At 45.2% G+C, this 14,719-nt stretch overlaps 1 protein-coding gene across 4 annotated transcripts in view; it reads left to right on the forward strand.

The window, feature by feature from the left end:
* cyfip1 (cytoplasmic FMR1 interacting protein 1) overlaps nucleotides 1–14,719 on the forward strand; it is a 247,007-nt gene that overhangs the window by 61,337 nt on the left and 170,951 nt on the right. For all 4 annotated transcript variants that reach the window (XM_068033255.1, XM_068033252.1, XM_068033256.1 and 1 more), the window contains 4 exons: nucleotides 3,598–3,721; nucleotides 5,939–6,028; nucleotides 8,583–8,660; nucleotides 9,342–9,443. In XM_068033255.1, coding sequence (XP_067889356.1) covers nucleotides 3,598–3,721; nucleotides 5,939–6,028; nucleotides 8,583–8,660; nucleotides 9,342–9,443 — 394 coding nt within the window. The remainder of the gene's footprint in view (nucleotides 1–3,597; nucleotides 3,722–5,938; nucleotides 6,029–8,582; nucleotides 8,661–9,341; nucleotides 9,444–14,719) is intronic.

The following is a 14,719-nucleotide window of genomic DNA, read 5'->3' on the forward strand; positions in this document are numbered from 1 at the left end:
ATGCCATCATACATTCCTCTGATATTTCCTGTGTCAGAGGCCAGCTGAATATGACTGCATAGGTGTTGCCAGTAGTCATTTGCGCAGCGCCTGGCTGTTCTTTGTGCAGCGCTTTTGGCTGCTTTAAGTGCTACGGATGTTAACTCACTGGGGTCTTTCTTGTCATTCAACAGTGCAATGCGCTTAGCGGCTATGACAGGTTCTAGCTCTTCAAAGTGAGATTGAAACCAGTCTGCATTCCGCTTCGCATGTTTACCAAATGTGATCATTGCTGAGTCATAGATGGCGTCTCTGATGTGGGCCCACTTGGTCTCTGCATCCCCTGTGGGAGTGTTTTGAAGGGCTTTTTCAAGTGAATTTAGGAATTTATGTAACAGCTGTGGATGAGAAATTCTACTAGTTTTGATTGCGGGCGGCCCTTCTGCTTGGAGTGATGCAGCTTCTTTCGTTTGAGTCTAATCTTGCTGTACACCAGGGAGTGGTCAGTGTCGCAGTCAGCACTGTGGAAGCTGCATGTGATTTGAATGCTGTTTAAAGAGGTTCGCCTTGTGACTGTGAGGTCCAGCTGGTGCCAACGACATGATTTTGGGTGCCTCCAAGAAACCTGGTGACAGGGTTTAGTATGAAAGAACGAGTTGGTGATGCAGAGGTTATGATAGGTACACAACTCAAGCAGTCTCTGTCCATTCTCTTTCATCCTTCCAATGCCATAGCCCCTAAGCCAGGAGGGCCGTGAGTCATGGTCGGCCCCAACCCTGGCATTAAAGTTCCCCAGCAGGAGCAGGTGTTCGGTATTGGGGATGCTACTAATATTATGGAGTTCCTTGTAGAACTGGTCTTTAGCTTCAGGTGGGGAGCAGAGTGTTGGAGCATAGATGCTGAGTAGGTGTACTGGACCAGAGGCGGTGAACAGTTGGGCGGACAGTATGCGTTCCGAGCCATTTGAGGGTGGCTCTATCATGCTGAGCAAAGAGTTTCTGATGGTGAAGCCCATTCCATGCTGTCTTGGTTCTTCAGGATCCCTACCCTGCCAGAAGAAGGTGTCGTCTTGCTCTCTTAGAGATCCGCTCGCAGGGAGGCATGTTTCCTGAAGTGCTGCAATGTCTACATTGAGTCTACTGAGCTCGTTGTTAATGATGGCGGTCTTCCGAGAATTGTAAATTTGTGTAAGGTCTTCCGACAGGCCAGGACACACAGTTCTGACGTTCCAGCTTGCAAAACAAAAGACTGGTACCTTCTTTCCTTTTTTTGTCGTGCTGTTTGGTGTGGTGTTCCAGTCCACTTGTCAGGCAATGACCCTGAGCTCCAATCACCCATTGAAGCAGGTGGACTGTGGAGGGACAGAACCTTACTGACCGGGGGCTGCCCGTTTTGAAGTGGGCGGTAGCTGTCCAGTGAGATGCGATGACCTCTCCCACCGACAAAGGCAACCCGTGGCACCCAATCTCTACGCCAGTTGAGCTGGACCTATAACCCGTAACTGCTGCCTTCCGTGTTGTTTTGGTCGCTGTGAGGCGACTATGGAGTGACCTCTCCATGGCGCATGCCTGGACGGGTGTATGGAGGTTGTGATTTGCCCAAGCATCAAAACCCCCCTCTCGGCCTTCCTGGTGGGGTCCAAAGGAGTGCAGAGCACCACGTTTGGCACCAGTATGGCTACAGGAACTGCCGGAAACATGCCAAATGTGACATATGACTGCCTTTGGGGTTCCGCTCCGGATTTTCTGTTCGGGTTTACTCCCTTCGCCTTGGTCTCTCCGAGTCGCCCACAAGGCAGTGGGGTTGTTAGGGCCCCTGCTCAGGCGTAGGTGGATGCCGGTGGGGAGAAGGGGGTGCAGGAGGGGTGCGAGGGGGAGCTGGGAAGGGGGCTGCTGGGGTGTAGGGGAAGGGGGTGCGAGGGGAAGATGGTGCGAGGGGGTGGGGGTAAGGGGGTGCAAGGGGAGTGAGCTGGGATGGGGAGGAAGGGGGTGCAGGTAATAAAACATTTCATCAGCTCTTGTTTGCAGTGAAATGCTGCAGTAACCAGAGTCAAGGCTATAAACTGGATTTAGGCAGGTTTAGTAAAAGTTTTAAAATGTAAGAAGTTGAGGAGCCGCCTAAAGCCTGGGGTTGCCTCTGGGCGCTGGAAAACGGATTTTGGATCTTGGGGTCGTCCATCGCTGCTTTGGTGGACGGGCTCCCCGAACACAGCCATGTGGTCTTCAAGTCCTTCGACCATACCGATGCCAGATTTAAGATTTTTTTTTCATTCATGGGATGTGGGCGACACTGGCCAGGCCAGCATTTATTGCCCATCCCTAATTGCCCTTGAGAAGGTGGTGGTGAGCTGCTTTCTTGAACCGCTGCAGTCCATTTGGGGTAGGTATACCCACAGTGCTGTTCGGAAGGGAGTTCCAGGATTTTGACCCAGCGACAGTGAAGGAACGGCGATATAGGTCCAAGTCAGGATGGTGTATGACTAGGAGGGGAACTTGCAGGTGGTGGCGTTCCCATGTATTTGCTGCCCTTGTCCTTCTTGTTGGTAGAGGTCGCTGGTTTAGAAGGTGCTGTCTGAGGAGCCTTGGTGCATTGCTGCAGTGCATATTGTAGATGGTACACACTGCTGCCACTGTGCGTCGGTGGTGGAGGGAGTGAATGTTTGTAGATGGGGTGCCAATCAAGCGGGCTGCTTTGTCCTGGATGGTGTTGAGCTTCTTGAGTGTTGGAGCTGCACCCATCCAGGCAAGTGGAGAGTATTCCATCACACTCCTGACTTGTGCCTTGTAGATGATGGACAGGCTTTGGGGAGTCAGGCGATGAGTTACTCGCCTCAGGAATCCTAGCCTCTGACGGTATTTACATGGCTACGCCAGTTCAGTTTCTGGTCAATGGTAGCCTCTAGGGTGTTGATAGTGGGGGATTCAGCGATGGTAATGCCATTGAATGTCAAGCGGAGATGGTTAGATTCTCTCTTGTTGGAGATGGTCATTTCCTGGCACTTGTGTGGCACGAATGTTACTTGCCACTTATCAGCCCAAGCCTGGATATTCTCCAGGTCTTGCTGCATTTCTACACAGACTACTTCAGTATCTGAGAAGTCACGAGTTGTACTGAACATTGTGCAATCATCAGCGAACATCCCCACTCTGACCTTATGATTGAAGGAAGGTCATTGATGAAGCAGCTGAAGATGGTTGGGCCCAGGACACTATCCTGAGGAACTCCTGCAGTGATGTCCTGGAGCTCAGATGATTGACCTTCAACAACCACAACCATCTTCCTTTGCGCTAGGTATGACTCCAGCCAGCGGAGGGTTTTCCCCCTGATTCCCATTGACCTCAGTTTTGCTAGGACGACTTGATGCCATACTCGATCAAATGCTGCCTTGATGTCGAGAGCAGTCACTCTCACCTCACTCGGGAGCAAGGTTGCTGCTCCCGAGCTGGCGGAGTGTCAAGCGTGAAGGGCGGCGCGGCCATGCTGGGCTCCAGGTCTCTGGAGGTGCAGAGGGCTATTGGTTACTATGAGTCCCTTTTTAGACTGTATGAATAGAAATTCATATTGTTGAAGTTGGCATTGGCTATATAATTTAATTTTCCATTTTAATTTTCCATCCAGAGGGACCATGACTGCACAAGTGACCTTGGAAGATGCCCTGTCCAATGTTGACCTGTTGGAAGACTTACCATTGCCTGACCAACAGCCTTGTATTGAACCACCTCCTTCATCGCTGTTATACCAAGTAAGATTTTGAAAAAATACTAATTCTTAGTTAATTCACTGTCAAGTTCAGTCCACTGGTTGCTGAATTAGCTGATCTCCGTGGCATGGCAGAACAAAAGTTCAGAATGATGCAGTTGACCTCACTGCTGTGAGTTGTCAAGGGGAAAGAAATCAACAGGGATTCCTCCTGTTCACTATACAGTGACCCATGCCAGAAAGCATTTATGTGTAGTCTGGACACGGAACATTTTTCTGTAGCTGCAGTGTGTAGTGACACGATAAACAGGCTCTTTTTGAATGCATTTATAAAGTTACTTATATTTAGTGACCAGAAGAATTCTTCCCCCATGATTGGACTCGTATATGTTGCCTTTCACAGTTGAATAATCTGCTTTCGTGGCCTATGTTCATACCTGAAGAATGGCCCTTGGATGTGGTACTGCAGGGCTCCTGGTATTCATCAGACTGCACCACAATAGGAAACGGTGGTTTCAGATGTGGTTATGAAAAAGAACCCCCAAGACCTTTCTCTTCTTTGCAGCTTTAAAGTATATCAGTTGTGAGGTATGACTGAGATGTGGGTGTATGTGTGTGGAGTCATAACTGCACAGGAGGAGGCCATTCCGCTCATCGAGTCCATGCCACCTCTCTATAGAGCACTGCATTCAGTCCCATTCCCCACTCTATCGCCCTAGCCCTGTAAGTTGATTTCCCTAAAGTGTCCCAGTTTCTTTTTGAAATTATTCGTCGTTGCCACTTCCACCACCCTTCAAGGCAGTGAGTTCCAGGTCATTACCACTCACTGCATAAAAAAGTCTTCCTCACATTTCCCTGCATCTCTTGCCCAAAAGCTTAACTCTGTGTCCTTTTAGTCCTTGTACCATCAGCTAATGGGAACAAGATTTTTTTGTCTACATTATCTAAGCTAGTCATAATCTTGTACACCTCTACCAAATCTCCCCTCAATCTCCTTTGCTCCAAGTAGAACAACCCTTGTTTCTCCAGCCTAACCTTGTAGCTAAAATCCCTCATCCTTGGAGCCATTCTGGTAAATCTCTGCACCCTGTCAAGGACCCTAACATCCTTCCTAAAGAATGATGAACAGAACTGGATGCAGTGCTCTATTTGTGGCCTAACCAGAGCTTTATAAAGGTTCCTATAACTTCCCTGCTTTTGTTCTCAAAACCTTTATTTATGAAGCTTCAGATCCCATATGGTTTGCTCACCATTCTCACTCGGTCCTACCATCTTCAAAGATCTATGCACATGAATCCCCAGGTCCTGCTGTCCCTGTACATTCTTTAGAACTGTGCCATTAAATCTATTTTCCCTGTCTCTTCTGCCAAAATCCATCACCTCACACGTTTCTGTATTAATATTCCATCTGCCACTTGTCTGCCCAATTTGCTAGCCTATCTATGTCCTTTTACAGTCAATTGGTAGTATCCTCACTGTCTACCACACTTCTGAGCTTGGTATCATTGGCAAATTTTGAAATTTTAATCTCTATTCCAATATTCAAGTCAAAAAAGCAGTGGCCCTAGCACCGAACCTTGAGGAATACCACTGTCTACCATGCTCCAGTCTGAAAAGCTAAGTTTTACCATGACTGGCTGTTTTTTTATCATTAAGCCAATATTTTTATTCAAGCTGACACTGACCCTCCTATTCCATTTTGTTAACCAGCCTTTTATGTGGTACTTTGTCAAATGCTTTTTAAAAAATCCACGTAGACAACATCCTTTGTTTTCCCTTCATCAACCTTCTCTTTTATTTCATCAAATAATTGTTAGATTAGTCGAGCGTGATCTGCCTTTTATAAATCCGAGCTGGCTATTCTTAATTAACTCAAAACTCTCCAAGTACCTGTTGATTTTTTTCCCCTGATTAATGTTCCTAAAACCTTACCCACCACTGATGTTAAACTGACTGCCCTGTAGTTACTAGGAATGTCCTTACACCCTTGTTTGAATAAGGGTGTCATATTTGCATCTCTCCATAATATTCTACAGAGCACAAGCACTCATTTAAATGTCATTCTCTGCTAGGTCACTGATTTGGCAAAGGTAGCCCATCTCTACTGTGACAATTGCCATTTTTTGTTTAGCGTCAACTGTGTGTAATTTAGGGAATGAATCCGTAGTTTCTTGAGCAAATTGAATTGCAAGTTTGTTTTGTGTTAAACTTAGTGCCATGTGTGGATTGACAGAATAACCTTTTTTTTTTCTCTTTTTAGCCAAATTTCAACACCAACTTTGAAGATAGAAATGCTTTTGTTACGGGCATTGCAAGATATATTGAACAAGCAACAGTTCATTCTAGCATGGTAACTTGGATCTCTAGTAATAAAATTTATGTTCTGTGTAGATGTTCATCTCTTTGTGGTTAAGACCTAATTTGTAGCAGCACCAGATTGACATTGGATCTTGTTTCTCTTGAATTTGCTGTGTATTTGCATGTGTTTTGAGGCAAGTTCCTAAGAGTCAACAGAACAGCTATTATTTCCAAGAAATTCTTACCCAAGATCAGATAGAACAAAAACTTAAATTTATATAGTGCCTTTAACGTACTAAAATGTCACAAGGCACTTTACAGGGATGTTATGAAACAAAATATGACACCAAGCAAAAAAAGGAGATATTACATTCGATGACCAAAAGCTTGGTCATAGAGGTAGGTTTTAAAAACTGTCTTAAAGGAAGAAAGTGAGTCGGAGAGGTGTAGGGAGGGTATTCCAGAGATTGGGGCCTAGGTAACTGAAGGCACCTCCATCAATGGTGGAACAATTAAAATCAAGGATGCACGAGAGGCCAAAATTAGAGGAATGCCGGTATCTCGGAATTGTGGAGCTGGAGGAGATTAGAGATAGGGAGGGGTGAGGCCATGGAGGGATTTGAAAAACAGGATGAAAATTTTGAAATCAAAATGTTGCTTGACCAGAAGCCAATGGAGGTCAGTGAATGTTGGGGTGATAGGGGAACGGGACTTTGGTGCGAGTTTATACATGGGCAGCAGCGTTTTGGATGACCGAGGGGTGGGTGGGGTGGAATTTTATGCTTTCCCCCGCGGTGGGTTTGGAGGCAAGGAGAGCATATAATCAGGTGGGATGGTGATGGGGAGGGATTCTGCCACCTACCTGCTTCTCATTGAAAGGCACTTAAGTGCCTAAAAGAGAGACCCAGCATCAGGAAGCGGGGGCGGGGGGGGTGTCCGCTCAGAGCCACCCCCTGCCCTATCCGCTGACCCTCTACACTGCCCTTCCCTGTGAAACCCCTCCTGCCCTGACCCCCTGTGGCCTGGGTCCAGTGCTGCTCCTCTGCCTTGGGTAGGTGCTCCATCAGCAGCGGCAATTGCTAGTGCAGTGGTGCTGCTCAATTAAAGATCTGCTGACCTATGGTCAACAGCTGGGGGCGGGACTCTGTTGCCAGGGTTCTTGATTGCGTGAAAGCCTGCTGCTGTCCGCTTAAGTGGCTAATTGGCCCTAGATTCGGTGGGCCTCCACCGACGAGGTAACATGGGGTTTTCAGCGTCGTCTAATCCGGATGTCAAGACCCTTGTCGCCCGGTTAAAATCCTGGCCCTTGAAGTTTACTGAAGGTAGAATGTGGGAGAGCAGCTAGGAGTATGTTAGAAAAGTTAAGTCTAGAAGTAACGAAGGCATGGCTGATGCTTTCAGCAGTAGATGAGCTGAGACGGTAGCAATGTCGGGCGATGTTGCGGAGGTGGAAATAGGCGGTCTTAGTGATGGCACGCTTATGTGGTTGGAAGCTGATCTCGGGGTCACGTGACACCAAGGTTGCAAATGGACTAGCTTAATCTTAGATTGATATGATATAATCTCAAAAGATATAATTTCTGTACAGAACAGAATCACTGCTCAGTCCAGCTAGTCTGTTGGTCATTATTTTCCATATGAGCAGTAGTCCGAATCCCTGTTGATCTTGCTCTGTTGTTGTATCCCTTTATCCTCATTCTCATGAATCACTCATATAATTTCTTAAATATTGACATGGTCTTTTCTTCAGTGACTAACTCGTTTAGCATATTACACAGCCTTACAACCCTCTCGGTAAACTTTTCTTTTCAAAATCTATTACTTTTTGTCTTATGCCTGTGTCTTTTTATTGTGGACTATTCAACCTTTGGAAATGGTTTGTTTCCATCTACCCTTTCCATTCCTTGAAAATTTTAAATCCTCTGTCAAATTTCTCTCATCTCCTCTGATTTACTCCTCAGATTTAAACTTGAGGCATACTTTGGGACTGCAAAAGTGGCACCTTGGCTCAGTGGTTGTACTCTCATTTGAGTCAGGCTTGAACATATAATCTAAATTGGCATTTCAGTTTCCTCTGGGAGATCTGCATTACTGGTGAAGATGAGGTATTACAATGCTTGTCCAGATGGACTTAAAACAAAATCAACTTGTTGCTATTTGAAAAGCAGGAAGTTCTCCCACTGTCCTGGTGAACATTTATCCCACACTGCTAAAACAAGTTAAATGATCATTTATATCATTTGCTGCTTCTGTAACCTATTGTGTGCAACTTTGCCTTTGGCAGCGACAGTGCTTCAAAATTAATTCATAAGCTGTGAAATGTTTTGGGATTTCCTGAGGATGTGAAAATACTATTTAATACAAGTTTTTACAGTGTTTTGTTTTTAAGGGTACAGCAAACAAGCATACAAAGCTGATGTAAAATCTTTCAAAATGACACCTTGTGTTGTGAATGCAATCATTTCTAAACCAACATTTCTTTTAACACATTGGTTAACCTGCTTGTAGAACTAGCAGCATACTAAACAAGAACTTATTCCATTTTGCTCAGTTTGGGGTTATGGAGTGACTATACAACACTGACTTTCCAGTTTTTTTGCTTTCAGAATGAAATGCTAGAGGAGGGGCAGGAATATGCTGTCATGCTGTACACTTGGAGAAGTTGTTCAAGAGCCATTCCTCAGGTATTGCAACACTAGTTTGTTGGCGCTCATTTTAAAAGTATTCTTTTTTTAAAAGACTTCTGAAATGTGGCCCATTCCCTCTTTTTTTTTTTTAATAAAAGGTCTTGCTGGCGTAATTGCATGCCAGCATTTGATTTGTCAACTTAATAAACAAAAAATTAAATTTAGTTAAATTTCAGTCAAACCTCAAATGACTACCCCTTATCGAGTACGAGTTTCTTTTACAAGCAGAGACACTGTAATTGAATCAGTTATCAGCTGCTGCATCAGAAGTGTTGTAAAAGGACTTTTTGGTCAGCACATAACTAGAAGTTCTAAATTCAGCAACTTTTGTCATGTTATCAAAAGGAAAATGTAGATTATTTTGTCATTGGGAGCTGTGTTCTTTGATCAAATTTGCTCATTTTGCAATATCACTTCTTATCCAACAATTTAATAGTTCAAATATGGCAGTCAAATAGCGTATTTTAAACAGAACTGATTAACACCCCCACCTCTCCCCCATCTGCAAGTGACTATCAACCAAAACCAAAACCATAATCTGTTGATTCATCACGTCTTTTGTTTCATTTCCCCCTTCTGGAATGGGTTGGACATTTTAGAATGGTCTGAAAGGGCATTTACAGCATGTTGGAACTTTGTTAATTAACAAATCATATTCACAGTTATGTTTTTCCACAGGTTAAATGCAACGAACAGCCTAACAGAGTAGAAATTTATGAAAAGACAGTGGAAGTCCTTGAACCAGAGGTCACAAAACTTATGAATTTCATGTATTTCCAGGTAAGCAATCAAAGATAAGGAGACTCATTTGGCGCACTTTAGCTTATCTATCCAGAATGATTGTAATGTTCACCCGTTGCAGCATCCAGTTAAGTGATGCTAGGGTTTTTGCCTCCACTAATCTATTTGGAAATCTGTTCCATGTATTGATTTATTCTTGTGTGACGAAAGATTTGTAGATACAAGTTCTGAATTTGCCTTTTACTCTGGTTTCAACCTGCAACACATTGGGGGGAATTTTATAGCCCCTGCAAGAGCAGTTTTGAGGGCATATGGGGTGATTTAATTAGGCTTCAGTTGTTGTTCTGGATTTCCGATGGGATTTTATATTGCGATTAAGTCAGCGGCGTGTTTGCAGCAGTCCAAGGTACCTTTTCCCCCCTTCCCCTGTCCCGCGCAGTGACGGATCACAGCTTTGCATGCATTTCCATACGATGAATGCTCATTACCCTACACTTAGTTCAAGTTAAGTACTATCTGTCAGATTAAGTTAGCGGTGAATGATATTCCCATGCCACCTGGTTCACGTTTGTTTAAACATGGCTTACACCAGTTGGTTTCGTGCAGTTGTGTCTGAGGTCAGCGGTTTCATGTCTTGAATTTGCTGGCACAAGGAAGGCCAACATTGGAATGGATATTTGGCTCCAGGCTTGGCATCATCAAGGGCGAATCTTCTCAGTGGGGGAAGACATGGGGCTGATAGGGTGCATGGAGGAGCAGGGAAGGGACGCTGCCTAGTGCCTGCAATAATGTGGGTTATGATGCCCAAATAAATTAAGTGGGGGTGGTGCTGGGGTGGAAACTGAAAACTAAGGAAAAGTTCAGTAATCTTTAAGGATTTTCTGTGGCTACGATCAACAAATAGCTGCGAAGGTTGCTGATCCTTGAGGCTTGCAACACCAGAAGATTTATAGACGTGTGGCTCATGGTGCTTCTGAGAGCGATAGCAGGTCCCACCTATGAAAATCCGTCCCTGCCACACTGATTGCACGTGTCTTCTGTGTCCATCGCCGCACCTTTAATTTGCATGTAAAATTGCGTGCAAAATGGGGAAAAGAGCAGAAGAGAAATGCCGTCAACTTCTGGTTCCATCGTCGGAAACACCGCAGTACTGATAAAATCGCAGCCATTATCTTGCTCTCACTGCGGTTGAAAGAAATTTTCTGGATTAATCTTTTCCATGCTGTTACGTTATCTCATCTCAACTTCATCTTTGGCCTCCTTGTCTCGAGAGACAATGGGTAAGCGCCTGGAGGTGGTCAGTGGTTTGTGAAGCAGCGCCTGGAGTGGCTATAAAGGCCAATTCTAGAGTGGCAGACTCTTACACAGGTGCTGCAGATAAAATTGATTGACAGGGCTGTTACGCAGTTGGCTCTCTCCTTGCGCTTCTGTCTTTTTTTTTTTACGTTATGCCTCATTAAAATCACCTTGGTCATTTTCCTTCAAGACTGAAAAGCCCAAGTATCTCCAGTGATTCTTCATAACTCATTTCTCTAAAATTGGGGGTCAGCCTTGTGGCTTTTCTTTGCTCTGCCTCCAGGGATTAAATTCTTCCAAAACTGGACAAAGATGTGGTCTGATCAGAAAGCTGTGCTAATATAATAAAAACAAAGTGCTGTGAATACTCAGCAGGTATGGCAGCAACTTGGCGCGGGAAGCAGAGTTAATGTTTCAGGGCTGTGACCTGTGCTGTTTGATCATGACCTCCTTTGACTTGCATTCTGTTGTTTTGGCGATTATAGTTTAACATCCTGTTATCGGTTGGAAATGTTCAGCTTTAAGTCAATTAAGACTCTTGGACCTTTTACAGCTTCATCTTTCGCTACTTAAAAACCATTCATGGAGTGTGTATATTTTTTTCTTCCGCTGTGCAAGACTTTGCGTTTGTCTCGACTAAACTTAATCTATTCTTCTACATGCAAGTTTTGTGCCCCTCGTTCTGTAATTTCTAAGCTGCCTCCTCCAGTTCCACTTCTGCACCTAGTTTGTTTGCAGAGTTGACCAGTTTTCATTGAGTGTTTGAGTCAAAGTCATTGACATAAATTAGAAATAGTTGCAGTCTCAGCAGCAATCCCTGAAATCAGAAACTCAACTCCAAGTCAAATGGGAGGTGAGATTGCAAGCCGTCTGGTTCAGTCTATCTCCAACTTTTAAAATTATTTTTCAGTAATTCAGCCCCTGACACCAGAGATCATCAACCTTGGATGTTCCCCTATACTTAATTGATCAGATGTCCTATATTGCCAGCGTGGCTGCATCTCCAGCCTTAAGTCTTAAGCTGCCATTGTGGATTCACGGTTGAAGAGTTGTTGAAAATTTATTTTACAGCTTTGACAAATGGCATTATCTCAAAACAAGAGATCATCCTTCTGGGAGACTTTGTCACTTAAACAGAGAGACACCATCCTAAGCGAAGGAGATTTTGTCCATTTGATGTTAGTCTATAGTTGACCCTGGTGGTTTCAAAAAAGCTGCGCATGTCATGATGGTCGGCATTTTGTTGGATCTCTCGGGCTTTCTCTTCCCACAACTTGTCCTTTATCTTCCGGAGTTGTCTTTGGGTGTCACCCTTGAGCTGTTGGAATACTGCCTTCTTGACTTGTGACCTTGGGTTGTTCTGCCAGGCAATGAAGGTTGCTCGTTTTTGTTCCAGGAGGTCACTTATTTCAGCATTGTTCTCATCAAATCTGTCCTGGTGACGACGATGCTGGAACCCAATGGTCTGAACACAGGAGTCTAGCACAGCTGACTTTATTTGTTCCTGTTCTGAAATTGAGTTTGATGAGCTGCACTTTCTCATTTTGGTGGGCTGCTTTAGGGCTGAGACATTGATCATCTTCCTCTTGGACCGTTGGGTCTTGCGATGCCTTGGTGCTAGATGGATGTTCATCACTGATCGAACAAGTCAATGAACTGCCAAGCAAGTATCACTTCCTGCATGGTTCGTGTGATACAGACATCACTTAGACCTTTGACTCGAGCAATGACATAATCCAGGAGGTGCCAGTGCTTTGATGTAGGATAACTCCATGTGGTTTTATATTTGTCCATCTGGATGTTATAATGCCATGCTGAGCACACTTTGTCAGCAGAAGCGCACCATTTGCCTTAGCTTTTCCCACCTTGTTTTTCCCCAATGGCTCCTCTCAAGACATTGGAGTCACAGCCAACCCTGACAAAGTCTCCCAGAAGGATGGTCTCTTGTTTTGAGATGGCACTGAGGACTTCAAGGTCAGAATAGAACTTTTCCTTAACATCTTCATCGGAGTCCAGGGTCAGGGCATAAGCGCTGATGACGGTGGCATATTGATTACGGCTGAGCTATCGGTGAAGTGCATCTAAGATCCTATTCTGGATGGCAAAACCAACTCGGTGAACACGAGGGTTGCTGTCAGCCTTTGCTTTCCAGCAGGTGTTTGTTCCTTCAGTTGCCCAGGAAGGCAGGTCTCAGTGAGGGCGGTGATGTCAATTTAGATTCTTGATAGCTCACGTGATACGATTGCAGTTCTTCTCTCCGGACACTCACTCTTGAGAATATCCATGAGTATTCTGACATTCCAAGTTGAAAAATTTAGTCGTCTGTCTTTGACCGCAAAGATTGTGAACCCATAAGGTGTGATTTCCCCAGCCAGGAGAAAGTGGGACAACCTATTTTTAGGGCACCTTTTCTAGCCCCATACCCATTTGGGGTGAGCAGAGCGTATCCTGAAGAGGATTGCTAAGTCACAGATGCTGCTACCCAAAGACACCTCTGTCCCAACACAGGTGTCCAGTGACCTTCGTGCATCTGTCGCCTGTGTGCAGGTTCTTGACTAGGGTCTCCCAGGTTCACAGCCCTGTCCCCGTCGCCATTTCTCCATCGACACAGGACTTTGCAAATGGACCCTAGTAGGAGCTTGCACATGACTTTGTTTAATATGGGGACCTTGGGGCGCCGTCATTGTGCACGTGGATAGGTGGTCAGATTTCGGTGACGTGTCTGACCATGATGACTGGGGCCACCTTGCCCCTGCAGCCACCTTCCACCTTCGCAGCGGTGAGATGCACAGTCTTCCATTGTGTATCAGCGACACATAAGAGCGCTAGAGAAATTCCATCAGCAATGCCTCTGCTGCATCCTCCAGATTCAATGGGAGGACCATTGAACACACACTAGTGTCCTTCTTCAAGCCAGTTCCACAAGCATTCAGGTAAAAGTCTTGCAAAACCAACTTTGATGGACTGGACACTCTGTCCAGATAGCCGAAAACCATCTTCCCCCACCAGGTCCTGTTTCTCAACTCTCAAATGGCCAGCGTTCCAGCGGAGGACAAAGAAAACGCTTCAAAGACGCTCTGAAGCTCTCTTTGAAGTGCGGTAGCATTGACATTAATGACTGGGAGGAGCTTGCTACCAACCATTCAATATGGCGACAACTTGTCCATCAAGCTGCATCATGCTTTGAGTCTAAACGCCTCAATGCTGAGACAGAGCGGCGGAAGAGAAGGAAAGAAAAGGAAGTAAACCCTGCACTCAGGATCCCACTACCTTGTGCAGTGTCCTGCCCCATGTGCCCAAAGATCTGCGGGTCGAGAATTGGCCTGTTCAGTCACCTGAAGACCCATGGCAGAAACGAGTGACCTTGAGTAGACATCACCCTTGAATTGAGGGACAGCTGCTGCCACCGATCTCCAGCTCCTGCATGGCTATCCCCCAGGGATTGCTTTCTTTCTTATTAAAGCGCTCCCCTCTGACATATCACTTGATACTGGGTCAGCTTCGGCATTGCCTTACTAGTCCACTAGTTCCCTGCTCTCTCAACCATCTTCATGCTGTCAGACTGCGCATCTGACATTTAAATTATCGATGATCCTTAATATTCTACAAATGTGCTTTGGGAAGGCCGAAGTCATTGCTCTCCTCTCCAGAAAAAATCTACCCTTGAGATCCACTCCATCCTCTTCCCTGGCTGCTTTCTTGAGCTGAACCAGATAGCATGCAGATAGATTCAGAGCGGAATTTTGAACCCCATATCCTACCAAGACAGCTTCCATATCTATTCCACCATTATTCCCTGCCAAAATCTTTATTAACTCTAGACCTGACTTCCCCTGCACTGTTCTGCCTGCCTCCTGACCTCCACCCTCCATAAACTCTAAATTGTGCAAAGCTCTGCCACCTGCACCCTGTTCCGCATTTTGTTGCTCCGATTGTTGCTGTAATACATGAAACCACGTGGAAATTAAAATACAAAGAGCAGGGTGTTCATCTCAAGTAGGTTGTGTTGGTGTTTATCC

This window comes from Heterodontus francisci, chromosome 6 (assembly GCF_036365525.1).
Source record: "Heterodontus francisci isolate sHetFra1 chromosome 6, sHetFra1.hap1, whole genome shotgun sequence".
Taxonomy (NCBI): domain Eukaryota; kingdom Metazoa; phylum Chordata; class Chondrichthyes; order Heterodontiformes; family Heterodontidae; genus Heterodontus; species Heterodontus francisci.